This window comes from Pipistrellus hanaki (genome assembly GCF_964339955.1).
Source record: "Pipistrellus hanaki genome assembly, chromosome: 3".
In the NCBI taxonomy this organism is placed as follows: domain Eukaryota; kingdom Metazoa; phylum Chordata; class Mammalia; order Chiroptera; family Vespertilionidae; genus Pipistrellus; species Pipistrellus hanaki.
Window position 1 is genome coordinate 20,392,428 of NC_140505.1, and position 20,124 is coordinate 20,412,551.

The window sequence follows — 20,124 nt, forward strand, 5'->3', positions numbered from 1 at the left end:
TTGGACTCTTTATAAATATACTTTTCTGTTGCCTGTCACTAAACTCTAATTTTTCCAGGAAATGTTTTAGTTATTATTAATTTTTAAAGGAACTCTGATTAACATTCATGGGAAAAGGTCTATAGCGCTGTGATTAGTGAATATGTGAATGTGCATGTGTGCGTTCGGGCTTTGCTAGTGATTTGGCCCAATAAAATTTGTTATTTTTAGGATCCAAACTCAGAATCTTAATAGTTCTGATCATCTAAGAATTACCATGGCAACAGTTACAATTTTAATTACAAACATCCCATCCTGAGATTTACTCGGTCTTCTAGATGTGTATTATATCTAACTAGAGGCCGATGCACAAATTCTTGCACAGGTGGGGTCCCTTGGCCTGGCCAGCGATTGAGGCCTATTGGGGGGCTGGCTGGCCATGAGGAGGGACTGTGAGAGGTTGGCCAGCTGGGGTGGAGTGCCACGGGAGGTTGGCTGGCCAGAGGGAGGAGCCGTGGGAGGTTGGCTGTAGGAGCGCATTGACCAGGGACCAGCTCTTGTGTTGAGTGACTGCCCCCTGGTGATCAGTGTGCATCATAGCAACTGGTCGTTCCGGGAGTTGGGTTGTTACTGTCGCTTAGGCATATATATATATATATATATATATATATATATATATATATACACATATATATGTGTGTGTGTGTGTGTGTGTGTGTGTATGTGTATGTGTGTATATGTGTATATGTATATGTATATGTATATGTATATGTATATGTATATGTATATGTATGTATTCATTTATTAGGCTCCGGCATTCTCCCTTGGTGCCTTCCAGTTGTGCCTGCATGGTGACCTCTTTTCCCCTTTCTCCCTAGATGGACATTGAGGGGTCCTTCTCCAGAATATACACCTGTTTGTTGCCGCAGTTTTCCTCTCCTCAGCTGTATCATTTCTTGCATGTTGCCTGTCACTCAACATTGGGGGCTTTGGAAGATAATCTTCCATTTTGGAAGTGAGTGGAAAAGCAAAGGAAGACACCCTATTATTTTTTACCACTGGCTTCATATAAATACTTGCCATTCTTTCTTCATAGCTGGGGGTGGTTTACGTCCTTAATTCTTTGATGACAGTATATAGGTACCAGACTTTATTGCCTATCACGTAAGATGGTAGTAAATCTGCTTTGAGTTTGACTTGTTTTGGGTTGATAGAAATTTTTCTAGGATATGTTTTAGTTTGGAAGCAGACTGTTCAGTAGGTAATTGGGGTACATTCTTCTCTTCCTAGTGTTCTCTGCATTGAAGGCTGCGTCTAAATGGATATGGAAAAGACTGTTGGGCAAATTCTGTTGAGCTATCTTTTCTTTTTAAAAAAAATATATTTTATTGATTTTTTACAGAGAGGAAGGGAGAAGGATAGAGAGCTAGAAACATCAATGAGAGAGAAACATCTACCAGCTGCCTCTTGCACACCCTCTACCGGGGATGTGCCCGCAGCCAATGTACATGCCCTTGACCGGGATCGAACCTGGGACTTTTCAGTCCGTAGGCCGATGCTCTATCCACTGAGCCAAACTGGTCTTGGCTGAGCTATCTTTTCTATGAATTTTTATATGAAGAAAGACTAAAATGTAACTTGAAAAAAGTATTTACTTTCTACAGCTAAGTGACAGGTTTATTAGGAATCACTGATGCTATGCTGTTCATTCTCCCCCCTCACCCCCCCCAGCTATTTGGATACCTCTGAGTCTAACGTGGACAATTTAGTTCACATTAGGTGCACCTTTATAAAGCAAAGATATTATATATCTAGATGAAGTCTGATTTATTATTTGGTAGTAGCTTCTGTTCTTAGTTGAGGATAAAGCTATAAAGGCTGACAAACCTGAAATTATGCAGCCTAGAATAAGTAAAATCTTAGTCTTGCATTTATGGTGAAATACAATTTGTATAAGTCACCTGCATATTAATTTGAGCGAAGATAGCATTGTGTGTCCTCTTTGAAAACTTTGCGAACATCACTGCCTGTTTGAACGACTCGTGGCACAGGCAGTGTTGGTTGAACAGGCAGGTTTGGCTATGCAGTAGCCAAGGAACAGCTACTCCAGATTCAGTGTCAGAACACGCAAAGCGAGATGTACCTCGAAGAAAATGGGTGAATGTGTCTGATTTTTTTTTCCAAGGCATCGTCTCACCAGTGTGCTGTAGGTTTTTCTTTCTCGTTGATCTGTTTGTCATTGTCTTTGCAGTGTTTTTTGTGATACACTCCTCTCAGATTTCCACAGGCCATTGAGTGGCATGGCCAGGCAAACTGTTTTTTGTTTGTTTGTTTATAATAAATGTAGCAAGGTATTGTGAAAGCACTGGTATTTAACATTCACTCAAGCCATCCCTTGGAAAGCAGTGTTTATCCCTTCCTGAAGAAAAAAGGAAGGGGGAAGTTAATTACTGTCATCTAGAGATGGTAGAGGTGAGGTCAGGGTATAGCTCAGAGCCTGGCCTCTTTGCCCTCTGCTTAAAGACTAATGATGACTAACCCACTGAGTAGTTTCAGATAATATTGAATACTTTATTTCCTTTGTATGTAAATTCTGAGTTTGAAAAAGGGTTGAGAATTAAGTAGCATTCAATACATATATTAGAGGAGAAGCTTTTGCTCTTCATTTAGCAGAATTGGTACTGTTTAGGCATAAACCAAAGAACAAGCAAGAGTGAGTATAACCAAAGATGAACGGCATAACTCTAGATACCTGGATAAACCACTGCTTGTTATAAGAAATGTTCCTATCCTGCTGGTCTGGGGCAGTAACTGTAGAAGAGCTTTATATATATGTTGTGTTTTCACCTATGTTATCATGATTATATATTATAGAGGGTAATAAGCTTGATTTTTCCCTCCTCTGGAAACAGATATTTATTTATGTAATTGTACAACTTTATAAAGAAAAGTAATGAAGGCAAATAAATTAGAGCTAGAAATTCCTAAATATGTTTAGAATCTACCAATTTCAACATCTGCTGAATAATGCTAGCTTGAGTGGTAGCAAAATTGTCTGAGTTTCCGTCTGTCCTTAGTAGATGAATCAATGTTTATCTTTAAAGTTATACTGTCAGTAAAGGTTGTTTCACAGGACTACATATGAAACCAGTCATCTCTGCACTGGTTGTAATTACACAGTTACCATATTTACATTTTAATTTACTAACATTTTAGGAAACATATCTCATTTAAAAAAACTATTCTAAAAGTTACAAAACATCTAGAGGATAATACAAATAAGCATTCTGATCATGAAGCAATGTAATAAGGTAATGGATGCCTTTCTGGTTGTAAATAACAATGAAACATTAAAAAATGATGACCAAATGGGTGTCAGATATACTCTTAAATAACATAGCAAGCTTCACTCAATTCGGAGAGCTTCTGGGTTGAACACGCGGAGGTGCAGTGCAGGGGGTGAGGGTATTGTGAAAGAAATGGCTGCCACCACAGCCAGGAGGGCATGGGAGTTCCACATTCTTCCCCATACCTTGCCTGTGCATTGTCTCCACCTGGCTGCTTTTGCATTCAGCTGTCTCTCCTTCCTTGCATGTCCACTCCCTTAATCATTAGCCCTAAAGACAGTTAGGTTCTGGTCAGCATCAGCTTTGGGTACAAAGCCTCGGGTCTTATTAACGTGACCATTTTTCTTTTCTGTATTTTTTGCAACTTCCCCAAATCTCCAGAAAGATCAGATATGCTTATTTCTTGTTCAGTTAACAGCCAGATGAAGACAATTCATAGGGCCAGGTCTTGAACAAAGTTTCTGTTGTCTTGGAACTTGGGGCTCTGGCATGCTGGCCTGTGAAGGAATTCTGGTTCTTTAACCTGGAAGCCAATAAGCTTGATTTAAATCCCTTATTTAGTTGCATATCTTTTAAATCATTTTTTATTTTTTAATTAGTTGACATATTAGTTTCAGGTGTACAACCCAGTGATTAGACATTCTATAGTTTGCTAAATGACCATCCTGATAAATCTCATATCCCTATGACACCATACATAGTTACTAGACTATTAACTATATTCCCTATGCTGTACTTTATATCCCCATGACTGTTCTGTAACTACCAATTTATACTTGTTAATCCCTTCCAACCCCCCTCTCATCTGGCAACCATTAAAATGTTCTCTACTTATGCGTCTGTTTCTGTTCTGCTTGTTTGTTTTTTAGATTCAAGTATTGATAAGTATTACCGTCATTTTATTGTTCAATTTGGTCTTTTTTCCCCTCTTCCCCCTCTCCCCCAAGAAGACCCTTTAACATTTCATGTGATACTGGTTTGGTGCTAACTTTTTTTTAGCTTTTTCTGGCCTAGAGAGTGCTTCTTTATATGATCATCACTTTGAATATTTCTTGCCAATCCTTTTTGGCCTGCGAAGTTTCTGTTGAGAAATCAGGTGACAGTCTTATGGGAGCTCCCTTGTAGGTAACTGTTTTTCTCTTTCTGCTTTTAAGATTGTTTTTAACATTTTGCTTTTTAATTATGATGTGCTTGGTGTGGGTCTTTTGGAATCCATATTATTTGGAACTCTCTGGACTTCCTGGATCTGTGTGTCTATTTCCTTCACCATGTTAGGGAAGTTTTCTGTCATTTTTTCAAATAGATTTTCAATTTCTTGCTCTCTCTTCTCCTTCTGGCCACCCCATGATGCTACTGTTGGTATGCTTGAAGTTGCCCCAGAGCTCCTCATTTTTTTGGATTATTACTTTTGCTGTTCTGATCCAGTGTTTTTGCTTCCTTATAGTCCAAATCACTGATTTGATTCTCAGCTTTATTCTATTGTTGATTCCCTCTAAATTATTATTCATTTGTTAGTATATCTTTCATTTCTGACTGGTTCTTATTTTATGGTTTCCATGTTGTTTTTTATGCTGCTGAAATTCTAAGTTCTTTGAGCATCCTTTTAATCAGTGTTTTGAACTCTGCATCTAGATTTCTTGTTTCCATTTGTTTAGTTTTTCCCCCCTGGAGTTTTGTTCATTTCTTTGTCTCATTTTGGTAGTTTTCCTGTTGTTTCTATGTATTAAGTAGAGCTGCTACATCTCTCAGGCTTTGTAAGGGCCTAATGCAGTGGTTTTTTTTATAGCCTCCTCAATCACCCAAGCTGGGCACTCCAGATGCATCCCCTGTATGGGCTGCATACTTTCCTGTTGTAGTTGAGCCTTGATTATTGTTGGCATGTCAATGGGAGGAATTTTAGTTGTGTATTATTTGCACTATTTCTTTTGTGTCATGTGCAATCTCTCGACCAAGCCTGTTTTAAAACTCTGGAAGAGTACCATTTTATACATAGTCACAACTCCAGAATTGGTATTGTTTGCATGGAAAGATCATTAGCACTGATTAGCTTTGTAATATTTTGCACTTTTTGAAATGTCTGTTTTTTATATGATTATATTTAAACTCGAGTAAATACTGAAATAAAACCATATTTACTTGTTGCCTACTGTTACCTGGTTCATTCACCATAAAGAAAATCTGTATAATAACCATTTTCTCTTCCCCTATGGTTTACTAAGCACATTTTAAAAAATAAAACTTTTGAGCAAAAAACTAACATTTAAGTTCTTTTCCCTTGCCTGGTGTTTTCATTGTCATAGGCAGTTATAGAGTTGAAAACAGGGCGGTTTAAAGGCAAATACTGAGACTGATCTTAGAAGTTTACAGAAATCAGCCACTACTGTAGTTGAATCACTTATGTCAGAAGAAGAAACCAATGCTTTACTCTGAAAATGTTCCAGCTCTTAAATGCTACACTTCAGTAGAAAAAACACACATTCACCATTTTATTTATCACATTTATAAAGGGAAAAGATACAATGGAAATACGTAATAGAAATTAATGTAAAAGACAAGGTCATATTTAACATAATTTAACATATAATCTCAACAAAGAGAAAGTTAGTTGTAGATACTAGAGCATCGTTATATCCTGTAATTGTTCCTTTTATTTCACTATAAAGAAGGGACAGAAAAAGATTTGTCCTTCAGATAATGATCTCTGTAATTTTCTTTCCTGCCTTACCCAGTTGGCAGAGTTGATGCATTTGGGAACATCTTTAGTCATGAAGGGAGAGAAAGCTCAAGAGCACAGTTAAGGACAAATGAGGTAGAAACAGTCAGTTATTAGCGCTGAAACCACACTTCTAACCATTTTCTTTTTTATTGTGTTTACTTAGTAATTTGACAAATCATTTATGTCCACATTATTAAAAATACCTCTATCTAGCTGAACTTGGATAAGATATGCAAAGCAGTGTTAAACCAGTCAGAAATGGATACTCCCCCCGTTAAGGCTTGATGGAATTGTCACCAGAGAAAGTAAGTGGAAACAAAATAATTTAGTTGGTCATGAACCACCACAGGTCCCTCGCCCAGGCCGCCCCACACTCAAAGGGAAATGAAGTTTTGAGAATTGACTCTAGCTTTTAGGATTAAGTAGGACTATGTAAAGGCTTGTGACAAGATCCTTCTAAGAAAGGCATTTATGCCCTAGCCCAGTGGTCTGCAAACTGTGGTTCTCGAGCCACACGCGGCTCTTTGGCCCCTTGAGTGTTCTAACGCCACTTCTTCATAAAAAATTCGCACAGGCCGAAAACTGATTTCTGCGCATGGGCCACAAAATTTCAATTGCACTGTACATGTGCGCCCGCACATGGTATTTTGTGGAAGAGCCACACTCAAGAGGCCAAAGAGCTATGTGTGGCTCATGAGCCGGTTCGCCAACCATGGCCTTAGCTGGTTTGGTTCAGTTGATAGAGGGTCAGCCTATGGACTGAAGGATCTCAGGTTCGATTACAGTCAAGGGCGTGTACTTTGGTTGGAGGCTCAGTCCTCAGCGTTGAAGTGTGTGTCACTCCCACATTGATGTTTCTCCCCCCCACCCCCTCTAAAAATCAATGGAAAAAATATCCTTGGTGAGGATTAACAACAACAAAAGGCATTATATAAAGAAACACTTCTGTAGGTCTTAGGATACCAATCTTATGAACCAGATTTGTACGCTGTAGGAGTATTATTGAAAGCTCTCTTATGAGAATGTGTGGCATACAGTAGTGAAAAAGAACCTTGTGACTCCTCATGGTGAACTCATGTGAGCAAGGGCAAAACTGCATAATCATATGGAACACAATGAAATGCTAATGTCCTCACTTGTATCTTTTAACAGGTCAAAAGGTAGGAAAGTCTTGTCTTCCCCTGGTCCAGAGAAGAGGGGCTGATTCACCTATTCTTCTCCATTGAGGTAGCTCCAATTTCTAAATATCAAGTAGATAAGGATTCATAGAGTCCTTTTGTGCAGTAGGAAGTACAAGTCTGCTGTGAAATGGTTTATGGCATTCTGCGTCAGTCAGAGGAGGGTAATACTGCCGGTAGCAGACATAGGCAAATGTCAGGCCAATCACAGACCCAATTAGTACATCTGAAGAGAGAGGAGATGAAGTCTTCTCTTAATCACATTAGACTCTTCAATCGTGCCAGACAGCACACAGTATAGAGAACTTGGCCCTCCAGGTTATTCTCATTGTTCGGACTGCAAAAACTCAGGTTTAGGGCTTTCTCAATTTGATCATAATAAAGTTTATAGGATTATCAGATTGTTCTCTAAGCACTAAAGCAAAACACATTTTTAGTTAAGTATAAAAAGCCTTTTTCAAGTACATTAGGTTGATTTTTTTTTAATTCAAAAGAATAACAAACGTTTACTTCATACTATTAACAATTTTCATTGTTTTCACCACTTAAAGAGTTCTAGAGGAAGGAATAAACTCTTCAGTTGTCTCTCCTCAAAAAATTAGTTTACGCTCCTTGAATTTTAGTATTATTTCTGGACAAGTTAGGGGTGACGATTAATTTAATTTTTATTTTAAGACAGTAAATAAATTTGAGGTTTGTTATAAAACATTCTAGTTTATTCTAAATTTATGATGCCTCAAAATAATGAAAAAATTAGGACATTAATTCTTGGTTATCTCCTTAAAAGGTCCAGTCTCCTTTCTCATCTTCCATACTATCTAATAAGAGAGTAATATGCAAATTGACCGCACCTCCGCTATACAAACAAGCCACGCCCACAAGCTAACCAGGAGAAAATATGCAAATAAACCTAACCAAGATGGCTGCGGCCGCAGAGAGCAGGAGGGAGGCTTGATTTCCCTGACAATGGAGGAAGCCAAGCTTTCCGCCTGCCCTTGCCAACCTAAGCCTCCACTCAAGGCTACGAAGTTTCAATGATAGAAGATACAATAAATAAATCCAAACAGAAATGGCGGCAGCCACAGAGCTGGAAAGAGCAGGAGGCTAGGGTTGCCCTTGGCGATGGAGGAAGCCAAGCTTCTAAAGCCCTGGCCTGCCTTGGCCTCCACTCCAGTCTACAAAGTTTCAATTATAGAAGATATATAAATCCCAACAGAAATGGCTGCCACCACAGAGCAAGCAGGAAGCTTGGCTCCACTCCAGGCTATAAAGTTTCAATTCTAGAAGATAAATCCCAGATACGAGGGTCTCCACTTAGGTCGCTTGGGGGGGGGGGGGTGAGGGTGTGTGTGGTGGTGGTGGAGGGAATGGCTGGCCTGCAAACCACCACATGTCCCTTGCCCAGGCAGCCACACACCCCAAGGGAACTCCCACCCTGATCCAGGACACCCTTCAGGGCAAACCAGCTGGCCCCCACCCATGCACCAGGCCTCTATCTTATCTAATAAAAGAATAATATGCAGGTTGACCATCACTCCAACACACAAGATGGCCAGCAGAGGAGGGCAGTTGGGAGGGACCAGACCTGCAAGGGAGGGCAGTTGGGGGTGACCAAGCCTGCAAGGGAGGGGAGGCAGGACCCAGGCCTGCAATGGAGAGCAATTGTGGGGACCAGGCCTGCAGGGGAGGGCAGTTAGGGGCAAACAGGCTGTCAGTGGAGCAGTTAGGCATCAATCTGGCTGGCAGGGGAGTGGTTAGGGGGTGATCAGGCTGGCAGGCAAGCAGTTGGGAGCCAGCAGTCCTGGATTGTGAGAGAAATGTCCAACTGCCCATTTAGGCCTGATCCCACCAGACATCCCTCCAGGGGTCCCAGATTGGAGAGGGTGCAGGCTGGGCTGAGGGACACCCCCACTCTGAATTTTGTGCACTGGGCCTCTAGTGTAGTTATAAATGCATTATCTTAGTATAGGCCCCAGACCTTCTCATACTCACAGGTTTATTCATTCAACAGACTCTTAGTGTCAACTCTGTGCCAGATGCTGGAGATAAAATGAATGATAGATACATGGAAGCTTCCAGGGCATGAAGACTGCTTACCTTGCCAGTGATGCTTATAGTCACAGGTGCGGGACAGTGCAATCACAGTCGCTAAAAGCAGAGGTGACAGAAAGGCACAGAACCTCCAAGATTTTCCACGGCCTTGTGGCGTGAAGCAGTGTAACTTCCCTGCCAGGTAGAAGGAAGCAAAGGCCAGCCCAGCAAATGCAACTAGAAGAGGGAAAACGTGTAAGTGTATGTCTTTTAAAGGAAGCTCCCCACTAATCTACAAGGAGGAGGCCAGGGGACATGAATATGTTTTATCCCCCCCCCCCCCTTTTTTTTGAGGGAGAGGGAAATTAAAGGAAAAATTAAACACTTTATTTTGTGTTGCAAAGTTAATATCCTAACTAGTTGTATGACTCGGGGCAGGTTACTTCTCAACGCCTTAGTTTTCTCATGTATAAATGGGAATCATAAAAATAATAGTACCCACTTCATTGGGCTAGTATAGTGTCAAATGAGGTAGTATCTAAAATGCTTTCCACTGGCTGGTGTTGCTCAGTGGTTGAGAGTCATCCCATGAATCGAAGCTCATGGTACGATTCCTGGTTGAGACACACGCCCGGACTGTGGGCTCAGTCCCCAGTGTGGGTGTCAGGAGGCAGCACTTGATGATTCTCTCTCATCATTGACATTTCTATCTACGGTATTTCTTTCCCTTCCTCTCTGAAATCAATAAAAATGTATTTTAAAAAATAAAATGCTTTTCAAAACAACTGACACAGTTGTCAAAGGTTAGTTAATATTTCTATGACTAGTACCAGATTATAGGATCTAATAAATAATACATTAGTAATAAAATGTCCAAATCTCAGGAAGGTGAACTACTTCCCCTAATCTTAAATGGTTACCCTAATATTGAGGCTCAGGCTTTTGAAATCTTGGGGTTCTTAAAGATGTGGGGGGAGGGTCTCCAATTTCCAGATACAAGAACAAGAGTAGTATGATGTTTTCGTCCTCACAAGCCTCCTACATTAAATGCAGTGATCCCCCAAACCACAGACGTGGAGTCCACATGGTAGCATACAGGAAGAGTGCCCACTGGGGAAGCTCTTGCGGCCCTCCTTCACCACATCCTCATCTCCCGTGCACGCCAGGCCGGAACGGGCCTGCCCATCGGGGAAGCAGCGGTAGAAGAAGTCAGGGCGTGGCCTGGAAGAAACGAGCAGATGTCATTTCTGGTCACAACTCCAGAACTTGTGTTTTAGTGTATCAGACGTCCATAATCCTGTTCACTGATGGATACACAGTGTCCAAGCAAAATAATGAGATTGGACTAGTATAGTCACCACTAAGAAAAGCCTTATTTCCAGGGTGAGTGTTTAATTCGGGGGGGGGGGGGGGGGGGGGGGGAAGAAGCCAAGCTAGCACAGGTGGTTTTATTTTGGCACATGGTTAGCTTTTAGGGCAAAGAGCAAGTCACAGTGCGGCTTCAGGGGGGGGCTCTAGAGGACACCGAACTGCTGTGGGTGTCAATGGAAATGCTGTTTGGGGCCGGAAAGAGCCCAGTGTCACCTGCAGGACTGAGGGGCAGGGCAGGGCAGGGAGCAAGAACAGGCTGAGAACAAAGAAGGATAAGGAGAAAGAGTGCCATCAACCATCTCTCCTGCCGAGGGAAGGCCGAGGCAGGCACCGGTGGCTCCCTCTGGGCACTTACCTCCCCACTATCAGCTTTATTGTGTTGGTAAAGACACCATTCAGAACCAGGGCAAGGCTGGCAGCTGGAAGACAAAGAAACCTATCGTTAGTGGCATCCGTCTTGAAGGAATTGCACAGTCACTGTCTCAGTGACAAGCCGTGGCCTTTCTGAGATAGAGGAATGATCGGGCTCAAGCTGACTATAAAAATGGTTCTGGCCCTGGCCAGCGTGGCTCAGTGGTGAATGCCAGCCACGTACCAAAAGGGTCTCGGTTCAACTTATCGTGGCTGTTGCAGGTTCGATCCCTGGCCTCTGTTGGGATGTGTGCCGGAGGCAACCAATGGATGTGTCTCTGTCACATTGATGTTTCTATCCCTCCTTTCCATATAAAAAATAAAATGCTTTTCAAAACAGCTGACACAGTGTCAATGTTTAGTTAATATTTCTATGACCGTACCACATTGTAGGATCTAACAAATAATACATTAGTAATAAAGTGTTCAAATCTCAGGAAGGTAAACCACCTCCCCTATTCTTGAATAGTTACCCCAATATTGAGTCTCTCTGAAAATCAATGGAAAAATATCCTCAGGTGAGGATTAACAACAACAACAGGATTCTGGCCCTCAACAATTGACCGCTCAGCTGTGGCACAGGGAGAACTGTGCCGGCTGACGTCATTTCTGAGGCACACATAACCCAGGGCGTGCAGGCCATCTGTGAGGCTGAAAGTTCTTACAGTGCTATTCCTCTGTCTCCCAGGACAGTGGTTGGCAAACTCATTAGTCAACAGAGCCAAATATCAACAGCACAACGATCGAAATTTCTTTTGAGAGCCAAATTTTTTAAACTTAAACTTCTTTTAACGCCACTTCTTCAAAATAGACTTGTCCAGGCTGTGGTATTTGTGGAAGAGCCACACTCAAGGAGCCCCAAAGGGCCGCATGTGGCTCGTGAGCCGCGGTGTGCCGACCACTGTCCCAGGGTAACAAGTGGGGTCCGGGCAGATACAAGCACCTCAGGAATGTAGAACTCGGTGGCCTCCACACTGAGGCCACAGACCTGCCTTCTCATTCGGGCACCAAGACGCCGGGTGGGAAGGGCCAGCTCTTACCCAGGCAGGCTTGTTTGCTGTCCGTGGTGTCCGCCTGCTTGAGACATTTGGCCAGGAGGATCAGAGACAGCGGGGAGAGAGAGGCAATGGCCTGGACCAGAACATGGCAAAGGTTAGCAAACAAAACCAGTGGGCACAGGAGCTCCCCCGGGAGAGGGAGGGCAGTGACAGAACTCATCATTCAGACCCAGCCGCTCCCCAGTAAAGACAAACCCGGGCCCCCAGCAGCCACAGCCTCTCGAAGAGCCCGGCGCCCTAAATCTGGCTCTTAACCATGGGGAAGCACCACCTCTGCACATCAGCGAGGGCAGTGACAGCCCCCCCACAAAGGCCGTTTGGGAGCCAGAAGGACCGCCTCGGCTTCCCGGCACCAGAGCGCAGGAAGCCGTCCCCGGGGGCGGGAGGAAGGGCTGTCCTCCACGCACAAACATCCACTTTGTGGGGAAATAGTCTGCTTCCACATACGGGTTCCGGTACAGCCACATCTCCTCGGGCTGGATGAGCCTCTGGAAGGGCGGGAGCAGCTCTGTCACCCTGAAGGGAAACAAAAAGTGCAGAGCACGTTGGTCTGCTTCCCTCCGGCTCCCCGCGACCTGGGGAGAGCCGGCAGCGCTGCGGGGACCCGCCTACCCGGTCCGTGCAAGAGGGTGCCGGGCCCTGGGGCCCGATCCGGAAGCCGCTTACAGGAAGGCCGTGAACAGTGCGATCCGCAAGCCCAGTTCGGCCCAGAAGGCCTCCGCTGCCTTCCTCATCCGAGCCATGCCGCCGCCGCTCAGTCCTGAGCGCGCTGACGTGGCAGCCGCTGCAGCGAGCACAGGAGGCCGCCTCCCCCGCCTCCTTCCCAGGCCGTTCTCAGCTGCTGGCAGCGCCCGCTGGTGGGCACTCGGGGAACTGCAGGCAGGGGAGGCGCTCCGCCTCCTTACCCGGCCAGGTCGGTGTGCTCTCAGATCACCTACTAGCAAGAAGGATGGAGGGCAAGCAGTGATGTTCTCCAGCAAGGAGCTAGCTCCCAGTGTCCTGCCACGCAGCAGGCTACCTTCCCGTCTGATAAACCAATGGATGAAAGTGATTTCAACCTCCCAGTCATGTCCGACTCCTTCGCCAACTGGCCGTTGCCTGGATATTCTCAGAGGATACCAAAGCACGGAGCAACATTCTCCAAGGACCTACCCTCCACGAACACAAAACGAAACCCCTGCATTTGCGGGCCCCAGCTTATGAGCAGCATTGCATTTTGAAGGAAGATGTACTTAGCTCTCACAGGACTTGCTGTGCTGCAGGCCTTGCTGACGGGGCTGGCACACTGGGTGGGGCAGCACCGCAGCCGGCCCCTCCCTCCCAGGAAGGCCTCTGGCCCAGTGACTAGAGCAAGAAAACTACAGGCAATGAACAAGTCCACATATTTAATTTGGAACATACAGGACAATTTATTGAAGTCAATCTCAAGCAAAATCTGAAATCAGTGGAATGTCATTAAAAACCTTTCCAAATTAATCCTCACGGAAGCAAAAACCCCCACAAAAACCCAACAAAACAAACCACATTTGAATTCCAAAGTATTTATAAAATAAAAAAGGCAACATCTCAGTAAATATAATATACAAAAATTGATTCCTACCAGCACAGACAGCAGTAAGCAGCTTAAATATTACAGGCAATCCTAAATACACGATATCGAGTCAACAGTAAGCGATCTATATACAGGTTAACCAAGCTTTGCACAATTCACACTATGCAGTAAAACATAGGCCAGCCAACAAAATCCCCAAAATATATATCCTGAAGTCTGTGTGGCAACATCAAGTCGCTATACAGTAATGCCCTAGTGGAACACCCCCAGGAAAACGGTCACTAATCCTTTAGTGTCGAGCTTCTAGCCGAGTCACAGAAACTCACAAGAGATTGACTTTAGTGAATATTGGTGCTTTGTTATTAAAGACTCAAGTCTCAAGTGATTTAGGTAAAATAACAATTCACAGGATCTACAAAGTTTATTACAGATAAAGTACAGAAATAACCAATCTACAAAGGTTGTTATCATAAAGATCACAAGGAAATGAAAACAGAATCTGTCGGTATCTGTGTTTGTGCAATATCACAAGTGGGTAAAAATGAATTTCTCATATCAATTCAAATTTGCACACACCCTTGTATATAAAAAGAACCTTATTATTAGTTAGTTGTAATCATCATTTAGCAACTTGTCTGTGGCAATAATGATTTTCTTTTTTAACAAAGAGTATGTGACGGCACAAATGAAATAGATATAAACAAATTTTATCCAGTCGACTTCCAAACTGACAGGAATACCTTACCAATACCTAATCCAGATAATCTGCATTCACACATATCAGAAGTCTGTGGTGGCCAGGGAAGGAAGTACTGGAACCTGAGGGTGCTTCTTGCCAATATGCAGATAGAATAACTAAGGACATAAGAAAACTAAGGACTGAATAAATGACTTTGGCAACTACTCATCTTTTCCCTTTTACTTACATGTGAATGACTTTCGGAGGCTACCAAAAAAACAGGTAACGCTCTTTCTCCTCCCCCTTCATACGTATGTGCCACAAGCACTTCAAATGGTCACTTAAGCAATGGACAAAAAAAAAAAAAAAAAAAAAAAAGAAAAAAAATGGTTTTTAAACACACAGGTTACACCCAGCATTTCAAGGGTGTAACATAAGTGCAAATTCCCCCCACCCCCTTCCCAGGCAGGCATACATTAGAAAGAAGAGGTGCTTGGGTTGACAAAATGATAAAGAACCTACCTGGGAAATATTCTTCGAAATGCTTCTGGCATCGCGTGTACATTAGATGTGAGAAACCTACTTGCAGAACTTCACCTTTAATTCGTGTGAAAGAGGATGAGAGACTAGGCTATTTTCACAACAGTGTATAAAACAATGCTTTCTACTTCATAAATTTAAAAATAACTGTTAAAGGAAGGAGAATCTGAAGACTTTCAAGTACTTAAAAACACCTGAATTCATGAGGCAGAGGTCTCAAAGTTAAAGTGACTACTTCGCACCTGTGGTAAACATCGTCGTCCCCTCCCTTACCCTGCGGTCCCACCCCTCTTCTCCCTGTGCCCCACCCCAGATAGAAGTTGATAGATTTCAGTATATACAAATTTCCAACTTTTCAATACTTGTAAATACATGACAAAGCTGTCTAATTATATCTATGCCCTAGCTAATCTGGAAATGGGAGGAAGTTCTCCCCTTTTTGACAAATGGCCACAGACCGATTCTGTGTGGCCCTCGGTCCATTCCCCATGATCATTCCATGTCTGCAGCAACGTGGACAACGCGGGGGTGGCCGGATACATCAGCCTTGTAAGAAGCGTTACAAGCCTGACGGACACTGCCCAGAGCAGCTCCCCAGGATCACCCATCGTACCTCGTGGACAAGCACATCACACCTAAGCTTCCCAGGTGGTGACTGTTTTCTCATCCTGCTGGGACATGGCCAGTGGCAGCACCTTGACTTTAAGGTGAACGTTGAAGGAAGCTTTGTGTTTAAAAATGAAACAAAAGACAAGCAACAAATGCTGGGTAGTCCAGAGATTACATTCTGTACAGTGGCCTTTGTATCTGTTTCCAAACTGCAGATCTGGCTGGACCCTGATGGGAACACATACCATGCCACAAACAACTCCAAAAGGAGACCCTACTTCGTGAACCAGCAAAGTTGCCCAACAGCCTGCCCCGTCTGGGAGTCCTTTCCGTGATCACCTCAGAATTGCACAACATTATTTACAAATATTTGGGACTGGCAGAAGGGAACTGGAGCAGTCTTACCTGCCCCCATTATTATTTTAGTTTTGAGATATGTTCCTGCCTTGAACATACAAGTTTCGATGATTCTAAAAGTAAGCCTATTATGTAACTTAGGCCAGACTACTTTTGAGAATTGTGATAGAATGGGAGCTTGTTAAAACAAACATAAAGTAAACCCCACCCCACCCCTCATTCTAGCCCTGATTAAACACTAAAGAAGTGACTGTGTCCTTGGGCTGCTTCAGCCTCCTCGGCTGCTCCTGGCCTCTCCTGCTTTCCCATGCTGGCCATGCATGGCCCAGCCCCTCTCCACTGCTCAGCGCCTGGAAATGTTATCAGGATTTCTTCTTTAGTTGTTACTGATCCAATTTTTGATGCTTTATGCTGATTATGAAAAATCTTATCTTCACTTCTTCCTCCCAAGAATTAACGAGGTTAAAAAAAAAAATACCACCATTATCTCAAGCTGCTTTAAGTTATTTCATTTTGGACAATATTAAAAACCACGCATGTATGCTCTGACCACATACAGATTTAAAAGTTAACAAATACCAGCCTCAGGCTGAGTGAGCAATGTGTGTTGGAATACTTCACGGGGGAAGCACAGGCAAGCACAGTGCAGGTATACGCTGCACACTTAAAGCACAACGCACTCTTTTTCTGCTTCCAGAACCTGCAACTTCACAACGGACTTAATATCAACAGTGACACGATGGCGGCGTGAGAAGAGCTCCTTAGCACTGGCATGACTAAAACCACCTTTTAGACCATGAAAGAACACTCATGCACAGACCCAGAGCTACGGTTAGCTATTTTGTTTTCTACCCTGATTTCTGAAATGACAGAACAATCCTATTAGCCACCCCGCCCCCCAAATTAAGCGGGCTCAGCAGAGCTCTGTTACAGATACACAAACAAAACGTGACACAATGAGGAACTGCATAAAAATACTTAAACCTAAGGTATTTGTGGTTTATAGACTAGACCCTGGCTTACCATATAAAAGTCATCAGATATCAAATAGCACTAAGGAGATAAGATTTCATGTTGGATATTGTTTTAACAAGAGTTACATTTTGAATATGAAAGGAAATCCTTCATGTTAGTAAGTTTAGAAAAGCAAACATCATATATATATATAGAAAATAAAGTTTTAGTATGATAAAACCGAGATTTTCTTAAATTATTTTTTAAAAGGACATCAAGCTATATAATTGTTCAAGAGCAAATGTTAGTGTTTTGGCAAGATGTAACCCATGTTACTTGTAGCAATTACAGTTGCTAACATGTATAGCATTTTCCGTTTTGCTCTTTCTTTTGGGACCATATCTAATCAAAAGAACTATTGGAGGCCCAATAAGTCACCTCAAAATTAATTGCCAGAATCAGGCAAGTGGCAGTTTAGGAGCTTAGGTAAAGGAACTGTAGTGTTGTTTTCCTGTTTTGTCCCCCCCTCCCCCCCCACAAGACAAAAATCCAGTATCATTGCACATTTACATACAAAAAAAAAAAAAAAAAAGAGGCACAAAACAGCTTTTCTTCTTTTTTCCAGAGAAGAGCTCTAAATTGGTAAGAAAAAGAAACACATAACACAACTGAAGGAGTGTGGTAGAGCATCTACCCTCCCTACCTTCATAAGGTTACTAGGTACTTCTTGAGGGAAAATAAATGTTACCAGGTACCAGCAATTCATTGTAAGCAGTCAAAATTCACAGAGCAAGTTAACGTTCATTCAAGCTAATTCTAGACTTCTACTTAGTACAGTGTTACAACAATGTCTGACATCACTAATTATTTCATACAAGGGCTACTGGAATATACATATTCCTAGGGGTTAAAAGCAAGTGAGTTCTGTGGGCAGACATCTTGGAACACTTGCATCTATGAGATGCAAGCACCACAGCCAATCCTTTTGGCTAACACTGCTTCCTTGGAGCTTTTCCTAAGCGGCTCCTAAGATGAGTGCATTTGTGTGGCTATTATACACCTGGTAGAAGTGCTTCCCTCCCTCCTTCTACCGGGACAACGTTAAGTACCAGATAACAGCAACTGCTGACACAGAAGTTTGAGATGTGCCCCCTCCCACCCCAAATAGGATTAAACAAAAAGAGCTATTAAAAAACAAACTCGTCTGTGTAGTTTCACCAGGAAACTTGAGGAGTCGGTTGATAAAGGGAATGTTTGATTAGGAGAGGGAAGCAGAGACAAAATAAAATACCCTAATTCTTTCCAAGTCAACTAGGGTGTGACAGAAAATGGTGCTTATATCATCCAACTTTTTTGGTCTGTGCCTTTCGTCCCCCTCTAGCTGCCTTTATCTGTGTGTCAAGAAATAGGAATGAGCCCGGCCAATGTGTTCAGTGGTTGAAAGTTAACCTATGAACCAGGAGGTCATGGTTAGATTCCCTGTCAGGGCACATGCCTGGGTTATGAGCTCCATCCCCAGTAGGGGGTGTGTAGGAGGCAGCTGATCAATGATTCTCTCCTATCACTTATGTTTCTATCTCTCCCTTCCTCTCTGAAATCAATAATATATATATAATATATATATATATATATATATATATATATATATATATATATATAAAAGAAATAGGAATGACCATTCTAATACTGCATTCATATCTACATAAATGCACTTCATCAAAAATACCCACTATCAATGGAAAACATTCCAAACTCAGTAAGTGCATCCATTTCTTTTTTTCTCCAAACCGAAACCAAAATCACACTATATAACTTTCTAGGTAAAGTTATCATATCACAAAACCCACCTAGTTTAAGACCACAGAGGTAAAAGCCACGGAAGCATTTTGTTTTCAAGAGGCCAGATTCAATGCTTCCATAGAAGCCTTCTCCAAGGCTATGAAAGACATTGTGAAGGGAAAGAGGTTAGCCTACTTACTACTACACAGTAAAGAGGTATATAGAGATCATCATATCCTTTGCTAGAGGGCTTTCTCCAATTCCTACCTAACACACTCACACTGATTAGACTATCTGAACTATACTTCTCAACATTTAAAAAAATGAAAATAAATAAAGGAATGATGGTGACTTTTGCTTTTTACACCCAAGGACTTTACACTTATTCCATTAACAAAACTTGCACTTTGTTCTAATTTTAAAGCAAAGACATATTTTTCCAACTGCAAGGCCTTGAAGCAAAATAAAAAGCAAGAAAGGACCAAGGGAATCGAACCTTCCACTCAAGAATCACCAAACCAACAAAATCAAACAAAATCCAGATATCACCAACTGCTTCTGCCTGCAGGACCAGGCTCCCGGTCTCTTGATAAGGCAGTACTGATGGCAAAGGCTGTGCACCCGGCAGCAGTCTCTCCTTTACTAACATCACCTATTTACGTCTGCTTTTCCTTTTTGTTCAAAGAAAAAGGAAATCACCACCCATTCATTCTTTTGCTTCTTCTCCATGATCTTGTGATTCCAATTTACACTTGATCTTGCTCCAGTATTCTGGTGCCACAGGAGCCCCGGGGTCATGTTCAGAGCAGCAGAGAAGGCCTTCCAGTGCAGAGGGGACCAGAGCTCCCTTCCCATGATCTTTACAGAAGGAACGTGGACAGAACTCACAGAAGAAAACAGCTGCACTGCTGCACTCATTGCACTGATGCCACGGGCACTCCCACTTTCCTAACAGGGTGGATAGGAGGAGAAGAGCCCAAGTTAGTGCCTGTCTTAATTACCCACAAAAACCCAGGATCCCATCTTTCCTGGAGACTGATCAATTGAATACAACTCCAAATTTCAGCCAAACTTTGGTCTGGCTAGGTGAACCATTAGGTACAAATGTGAGATACTGCCCATAGTACTCACCTATCTATATATATAAAAGCCTAAGTGACTGTTATGACCAGATAACTGGCCAGTAGCTATGACATGCACTGACCACCAGGGGACAGACGCTCAATGCAGGAGCTGCCCCTGAGTGGTTAGTGCGCTCCCACAGCCAACTTCCTGCTGCTGGCCAACCTCCTATGGTCCCTTGTGACCCCCACCCCCACGCCCCTGCTGGCTGGCCCCAATCTTCCCAGATGGCCAGCCAGGCCGAGAGACCCCCGATTTGTGCACCAGGCCTCTAGTGTAATATAAAGGAAAGCCAATCCTTGCTGGCTCATAGGTATCCCAAACTGGCAAACAGATTTTCACTAGCATAATTTCTGTTCGCTATGGTTGTTTGTCCTAGTCAGTGATTCCTATTCCACTGCTCCACTAAGGACAGTGGACTATATTCTGAGCTACACATAG

The 20,124-nt window shown here is 42.8% G+C and overlaps 3 protein-coding genes across 5 annotated transcripts in view; 1 reads left to right on the forward strand and 2 right to left on the reverse strand.

Moving 5' to 3' along the window:
• The window catches only part of DDHD2 (DDHD domain containing 2), a gene marked incomplete at its 5' end in the record, with an annotated part of 26,308 nt that extends 20,841 nt beyond the window's left edge, over positions 1-5,467 (forward strand). Inside the window, 1 exon segment of the mRNA XM_084879745.1 lies at positions 858-5,467.
• The window catches only part of PLPP5 (phospholipid phosphatase 5), a 17,009-nt gene extending 3,680 nt beyond the window's left edge, over positions 1-13,329 (reverse strand). The window contains exons 1-7 of one of the 2 annotated variants that reach the window (XM_084879757.1): positions 12,758-12,917; positions 12,499-12,607; positions 12,074-12,164; positions 10,978-11,041; positions 10,348-10,472; positions 9,318-9,488; positions 4,973-7,446 (exon numbers count right to left, since the gene is read on the reverse strand). In XM_084879757.1, coding sequence (XP_084735883.1) covers positions 7,283-7,446; positions 9,318-9,488; positions 10,348-10,472; positions 10,978-11,041; positions 12,074-12,164; positions 12,499-12,607; positions 12,758-12,834 — 801 coding nt within the window. In that variant the 5' untranslated portion in view covers positions 12,835-12,917 and the 3' untranslated portion in view covers positions 4,973-7,282. Of the gene's footprint in view, positions 1-4,972; positions 7,447-9,317; positions 9,489-10,347; positions 10,473-10,977; positions 11,042-12,073; positions 12,165-12,498; positions 12,608-12,757 lie in introns of those variants that run through there. The other variant, XM_084879758.1, reaches the window with a different exon arrangement.
• Positions 13,330-13,475: 146 nt separating this feature from the next.
• Positions 13,476-20,124, reverse strand: part of NSD3 (nuclear receptor binding SET domain protein 3) — a 79,437-nt gene continuing 72,788 nt past the window's right edge. For both annotated transcript variants that reach the window (XM_084879729.1, XM_084879728.1), the window contains one exon: positions 13,476-19,509. In XM_084879729.1, the coding sequence (XP_084735855.1) occupies positions 19,268-19,509 (242 nt within the window). In that variant the 3' untranslated portion in view covers positions 13,476-19,267. The remainder of the gene's footprint in view (positions 19,510-20,124) is intronic.